Genomic DNA, 6,810 nt, shown 5'->3' with positions numbered 1-6,810 from the left:
TCAGGTGGTAGCTACGCACGTTGCGAACAGATGTAGATGATGTAGGTGTTTGTATGCTGGCCAAAGGTTTGACACAAGACTACATGAGTCGCCTCGTCCTAGCAGGATATAAGTATAGCGGGGCGAGGGAGTGGAAGGGGACTGTTTTAATTTGAAGGCTTTGAAGGCAAGTTCAGTGGTTGATTGACAGAAGATAAAGGGAACCGTCGAGGTTAGATCACAATGTTCAATACAATGATCAGACGAAGGACAAAAGGAAATCATCATCAATGGTTTTTTCATTTGTTGTGTGAGTGAAATTGAAGGAGATGAATAGGAAGGACAATAATGAAAGAGATGGCGTACAACCCAAGCCACAAGAAATTGAATTAAAGGGAAGGCAGAGACAAATCTAACACGAGACGGTGAGAGCCAAAGAGGATGATGTGGATGCATGATAAAGGAACCTGTAGCACAAGAAGAGGTGGATAGGCTGCATTTCAAGATAAATAGGTTAGTGGAGGTCAATCTCTTAGGTATATAGGATATTCACAATTTCATTAGAAAAATGTTCGCAAAAATGAATTTCTTTCACAATTTCAGAAAAAGATTGCGAATTCAAAAAATATGGTTAGAAAATGTAAAAAGAATAAAGAAACATAAAGAAAATGAAAAACAAAAGGAGTAGGAAAAACTAACATCAAAAAAAGGAAAAAAATGAAAATGATAAAAGAAAAAATAATGAACATGAAAAAATAAAAAAATAAAAGGAAAAAAACAAAACAAAAAGAAGAAAAACATGGTGTAGGAAGGTTCTATAATCTTCACAAAACCTACCAGCGACCTAATAAATAGAATTCTTTTTAACTCTTGATTTTTTTTAAATTCAAGTGTTGTTTTGAATTCTGTGAACATTTTTATTGAATCCATGTACGTTTTTTGGAAGTCAGAACTTTTTTCGAAACCCCACATGTGCCGGCCCAGAAGGGCGCGCAGGGGAGCGGGGGTGTGCGCGCGCGGCCGGTTCCCGGCGCGCGGTTCGCCGAATAGGAGATCCCGCCATATCCGGTCCTCTTCTCCACGAGCGGCCGTGCCCGTGCCAGCCAGCCACCCCTTCACCGGCCATAACCCCTAAACCCCAGCCGACGGCAACCCCGCCCGCCATGGTCGAAACGGTCGCCTTCCCGCTCCCGCTCCGGGCGCCCGCTCCGCCGCCTCCCACCTCCAAGATCTTCCGCCACCAGCCCCCCGTGCACTCCCCTCTCCGACTCTTCTCCCCCACCTCCCTCCTCTCCTCCTCACACCCCACCCCCACCTCCTCCTCCCGCACGCCGCGCCTCGGCCGCCCGCACAACCCTACCCGCCAGGGCGGCGGAGGCGGGCAGCCATGGAACCTGCCGCCCTCCCTCTCCCTCCCCGCGCGGCGCGCGCTCCTCTCCCTCCTATCCGACCCGGACTCCGCGCGCGACATTCTCTCCGCGCTCCCAACCTCCGAGCTCGCCCCCGTGCTCAACGCCCTCGCTTCCCGCGGCCGCCCCGGCGTCGCGCTCGCTGCTCTCCACGCCGCGCGGGACCTCCACGGTGAGCACGTCCTCCAGCATCCCCGCGTGCTCCCCGCAGCCGTCCGCGTCCTCGCGCGCGCCGGCCGCCTCGCCGACGCCTCCGCGCTCCTCGACGCCGCGCCGGAACCCGACGCCAGCGCCTACACGGCTCTCGTGTCAGCGTTCTCCCGCGCCAGCCGGTTCCGGGACGCGGTCGCCGTGTTCCGCCGTATGGTGGCGAACGGCATTCAGCCCGCCATCGTCACCTACAATGTCGTGCTCCATGTGTACTCCAAGATTGCCGTTCCGTGGAAGGATGTGCTGGCACTCGTGGACTCCATGAAGAAGGACGGGATTCCGCTGGACAGGTATACATATAACACGCTCATTAGCTGTTGCCGGCGTGGTGCACTCTACAAGGAGGCAGGGAAGGTGTTCGACGAAATGAGGGCTGCTGGGTTCGAACCTGACAAGGTCACATTCAATTCGCTGCTTGATGTGTATGGCAAGGCGCGGATGCATGATGCGGCAATTGGGGTGCTCAAGGAGATGGAGCTTGGGGGCTGTCCTCCCAGTGTGGTAACCTACAACTCGCTCATTTCGTCGTATGTAAAGGATGGGTTGTTGAAAGAGGCAGCAGAGCTCAAAGAGGAGATGGAGTTTAAGGGAATTCAGCCGGATGTCATTACATACACGACACTGATTTCTGGTCTTGACAGGGCTGGCAAGATTGATGCAGCAATCGCGACATATGATGAAATGTTGAGGAATGGATGTAAGCCAAACTTGTGCACGTACAATGCATTGATCAAGCTGCATGGGGTGAGGGGAAAGTTCCCAGAGATGATGGTTGTCTTTGACGATCTCAGGTCTGCTGGATTTGTGCCAGATGTTGTGACCTGGAACACACTCTTGGCGGTATTTGGTCAAAATGGTTTAGATTCCGAGGTGTCTGGGGTATTCAAGGAGATGAAGAAATCTGGTTATGTTCCTGAGCGGGACACATATGTTTCACTCATTAGTTCATATAGTCGGTGTGGCTTGTTTGACCAATCAATGGAGATATACAAGAGGATGATTGAAGCCGGTATATATCCTGACATATCAACATATAACGCTGTTCTATCTGCACTAGCTCGTGGTGGGCGTTGGGAGCAGGCAGAAAAGTTGTTTGCTGAGATGGAGAATCTGGATTGTAGGCCAGATGAGCTTAGTTACTCTTCACTGCTTCATGCATATGCTAATGCAAAAAAGTTGGACAAAATGAAAGCTTTGTCAGAAGATATATATGCAGAGAAGATAGAGTCACACCACGGGCTGGTGAAAACATTGGTATTGGTCAACAGCAAAGTTAATAACTTATCCGAAACAGAGAAGGCGTTCCTGGAACTTAGGAAGAGGCGGTGCTCTCTGGATATTAACGTCCTAAATGCAATGGTTTCCGTATATGGGAAAAATAGGATGGTTAAGAAAGTGGAGGAGATTCTTTCACTCATGAAGGGAAGTTCTATCAACCTCAGCACCGCAACATACAATAGCTTGATGCATATGTATTCTCGATTAGGTGATTGTGAAAAGTGCGAAAATATCCTCACTGAGATCAAGTCAAGTGGTGCACGCCCGGATCGATATTCTTATAACACAATGATCTATGCATATGGAAGAAAAGGGCAGATGAAAGAAGCCTCAAGATTGTTTTCTGAGATGAAATCTTCAGGCCTGGTACCAGATATTGTAACATACAATATCTTTGTTAAGAGTTATGTGGCCAACTCAATGTTTGAAGAGGCTATTGATTTAGTACGTTATATGGTTACTCATGGTTGCAAGCCCAATCAGAGAACTTACAATTCAATACTGCAGGAGTACTGTAGGCATGATAAGATAGCAGATGCCAAATCATTCCTTAGCAACCTTCCTCAGCTTCATCCTGGAATATCCAAACAAGAACAGCAAAGACTGCTAGAACTGTTGGCTAGGCACACTTCAAGAGATAGAGGTTGAATATCAAACCTTGTTTGTTTCTGTGATACGGCAAGTAGATATAACTGTTTTCTTAGTTATCCTTGGCAAACATGGACTTCATAGTGGATATGTACATATTACATTTCTCTAAAGAAATATTGAGAGAAACTGGTAAGATGCATTTAGTTTTCTCTGCTTAATTAATTTGCTGAAAACTCATGTTTGTACATCCTCCAACCACATACGATCTGCTGGTAGTTTTCCTAACCAGTACATACACAGATTCATCTGTTTCCTAATCCGGTGTGGTCATACTAATTATTTTAATGTATGTAGTCAAGGTAAAGAGGTTCATATGATATATTTCTGAATGGAAGAAATATCTGTCATTTTCATTTGTGAGGTTGCATTGTATGCACTATTACCTAAGTTACTAAGCTCCCTTGATTTTGAGGCTCCTGGTGCATCATGGTATTTAGAGTCGGTTGTGGGCTCGGTTTTGAGGCTGTGTTTTGGTCGTTAGCTGTATATGGGCCTACTCGGTGGTGAGTCGTGGCGGTTCGTGCGAGCCTTTTGACCTATGTGTCAGGTGCATGTGTCTGCTCTCTCGCTGCTTTATTGGTTTTGTGGGCGGTGGCGGCTGGGCGGGTGTGTTCTTTGTCGGTTCACAGAGAGGGCAGCGCTGTTCTCTGTGTTCGGTTGCACCTGTTGTGTTCTCGGTCATGGGGAGCTGGTTCTGCCGCTGGGGGCTTCGTCTTTCGCATCGGTCTTCTCTGGTCTTCTAGGTGGGCAGGGCTGTTGACAGCGGCGGCTGGTTGCGGGGCTTCATCGGGCTATTCGTGTTCCTGCGCTGCATCTGAGGGTTTGATTTTGTTCCTCTCCATTTTTGTTTCCTTAGGTCTTCATTGTTGTGTTGATTGTGTAATGTTGTATCCGTGCTGTCCTTGGTCGCGGGCGTGCTTCTTTGTTTCTGGTGACTTGGTCCCATGATGAATATTCCCGATGGGGTTTGTTACAGACTATCTTGAATGTAGTAGCCTTGTGGTATTTCAAGCTTTAATTACATGCTTAAGTTACCAAACTGCTCGATGTGCATTCATATTTTGTATATTATTTGTTTAGCCTACAAGAAAGTACCTGGTACTTAACAAACAGATGCTAGAATATGTAGGGTCCAGAAAAGGTTAACTGTTTTTCAGTCTTTAAATGAATGGAAAACAAGTCATGAACAAATAGCAAGATGTTGTACTGCCGTATCAAGTGCATCTGGAGCCCATAGAAGGTGGAGCTTCAAGAAGACCAAAAAGCAATCTCAGTGTAGCATTTGGAGTACCAACTAATCTCAGTGTAGCATCTGACAGGAGAATAATAGATGTATTAGCCTATGGCTGTTGTTTTCTGTAACAAACGTGTTGTGCAGTGTAGTGCTTGATAAATTTTGCCTCAAGCGACAAGACTTAAATTAGTTATGTGTTCTGCAGGAAATATCCATGTACAAGTGAGGATTTTCCTTAAGTTAGGTGTCATGATTAGGTTATCCAAGTATTTGATTACCAAATAGGCTTGACTGTTTTCATATTTTTCTAATTTTTGAATGGGATGTAGAATTTTAATTCTCATTCTATCATATTTCTAATTAGAAGATGGATGGTTTCTACATAATTCGAAGGTTGTTTATTTGCAAGTTGAGAAAGAGGGGCTAATAATGTTTGAGGTAAGGTAGGATAGATGTGGCTGTAGTTCTGCATTTATCTACAAGGTAAGAAACATGAGGAAATCAATTAAACTTGGGATTATGGCTCATCTTCTGTAAGAATTCGAATGGGAAGAAAAAGTTTCTCATAGTGATGTGTACCCCTTCTAAATGCAGGTGATTCCACTTATTCAACAGAAGTAGAAGTAGAGTAATTAATTTGCCCTATACACCTTCATGCAGAGATATATTTTATCTTGCCCCTTCTCCGAACTAATATATTGTTGGTATAAAAAAACTGATTGATAAATGACATGGATGAGGCAGAATTGGTTCTTTCCGGACAATTGGGTTACAATATTTCTTGAGCCAGGCACAATTCCAGAGCAGTTGCCTATCACTTTTTGCAAGGTGAGGAGAATGTTCATGTTTCAGCACCTCTTTAATCATCATAAGAGATTTTTTTCTCCCTATGAAAGCCTATTGTCTCCAATTGATTTGGTTAGGCCTTCCAGTACCTAGAAACTGTGAGCCCAAGGTTGGATTGGTCTTTGTAATCTTTCTTTCTTACATGATGTTTGCTTTGTTGTAGCTCATGATTTTTCATTTGCTAATGGCGCATGTACAAAATATCAATTCTGGCTGCTGGAGAAGGTTCTGTTGTTGAAATATCTTCTTTGGTGATGTAGCTCATCGGTTAGTTGGTAAACCTGCTTATGTTTTGTCGTCTGAAAAATATGATTTGCTCTCTACTGTGCCTGTAGAAACTCTAGTTGGTTGGGAGGAGTTATGTTGTGGATTTCGTTGTATCATGGTATTCTTCCCGTGGCGATGACAATAGCTTTCAGGTCCTAAATTTTATCCTAAAGGCAGCAGTGTCTTTGTTGGACTTGAGGCTGGTTGCTGCAATGCCATCAACACAGTGGATAAGCTGCTTCCACTGGGTGCTGAAGCTGCTGGAGAGCCCAGTAAAAATGGTGGGACTCCTGTTTATAGCCTTGAATGGATGTTTCTCTTATCTGGTTCTTTTCTCTAATATGTTGTTGTTTTATAGAAAAGAGCCCAGCAAACTGCTGATGGAGAAGGCCTGGCGGTTAAGGCTGGCACGGTCCTTCATCTAGAGGCCAAGCTACATTGCCGGTTGGCATGGTGAATTGTTGTTCTATTTGTATTTTATGGCTGTCCTGATGGTTGTTTGTTTCAGGGGACTTCCGTTAAGGAGGGTTCTTATAGATTACTTGTGGCCATTGCAGCACTTGAATAAGAACCGCAAGCTACGCCGCCTCCTACTGTCCTGGTTCGTTTAGCCCTTGTGCTCTGTTGGTCTGTTTGTATTTACCAGTTCTTATAGTACATATTTGCTTCAGGAAGGTCCTCACAAAGAAGATTCTGCTAATGAGGGCAACACTGTGGAAGCATCTAAGGATGAACCGTTGGCTTACTATGGCCAGCGCTCAAGGAAAAAGGTAAATTCTAGGAAAGCACATATATTTGTTTGCTATGTACCATCTATCTATCGATGTTTTACGTGTGCTTTCTCGGTTACAAGGGTCTCCACCGAAGCAGTTGTTCAGCCAGTGTTTTGGTTGTCATAGCATATAAGTACCTTATTTTGTTGGAAGGGCCTGTCTG

At 45.2% G+C, this 6,810-nt stretch overlaps 1 protein-coding gene across 1 annotated transcript; it reads left to right on the top strand.

Annotated features, from left to right (window-relative positions):
* Positions 1 to 1,073: 1,073 nt before the first annotated feature.
* On the top strand, positions 1,074 to 3,651 carry LOC123052231 (pentatricopeptide repeat-containing protein At5g02860). The gene has a single exon (XM_044475357.1). It carries the CDS (start codon positions 1,143 to 1,145, stop codon positions 3,522 to 3,524), a length of 2,382 nt encoding a protein of 793 aa, XP_044331292.1. The 5' UTR covers positions 1,074 to 1,142; the 3' UTR covers positions 3,525 to 3,651.
* Positions 3,652 to 6,810: the final 3,159 nt, after the last annotated feature.

Source organism: Triticum aestivum, chromosome 2D (assembly GCF_018294505.1).
Source record: "Triticum aestivum cultivar Chinese Spring chromosome 2D, IWGSC CS RefSeq v2.1, whole genome shotgun sequence".
NCBI classification, from domain to species: domain Eukaryota; kingdom Viridiplantae; phylum Streptophyta; class Magnoliopsida; order Poales; family Poaceae; genus Triticum; species Triticum aestivum.
Note: the sequence above shows the minus strand (reverse complement) of the source record. Positions and strands in the feature narration are given on the sequence as shown.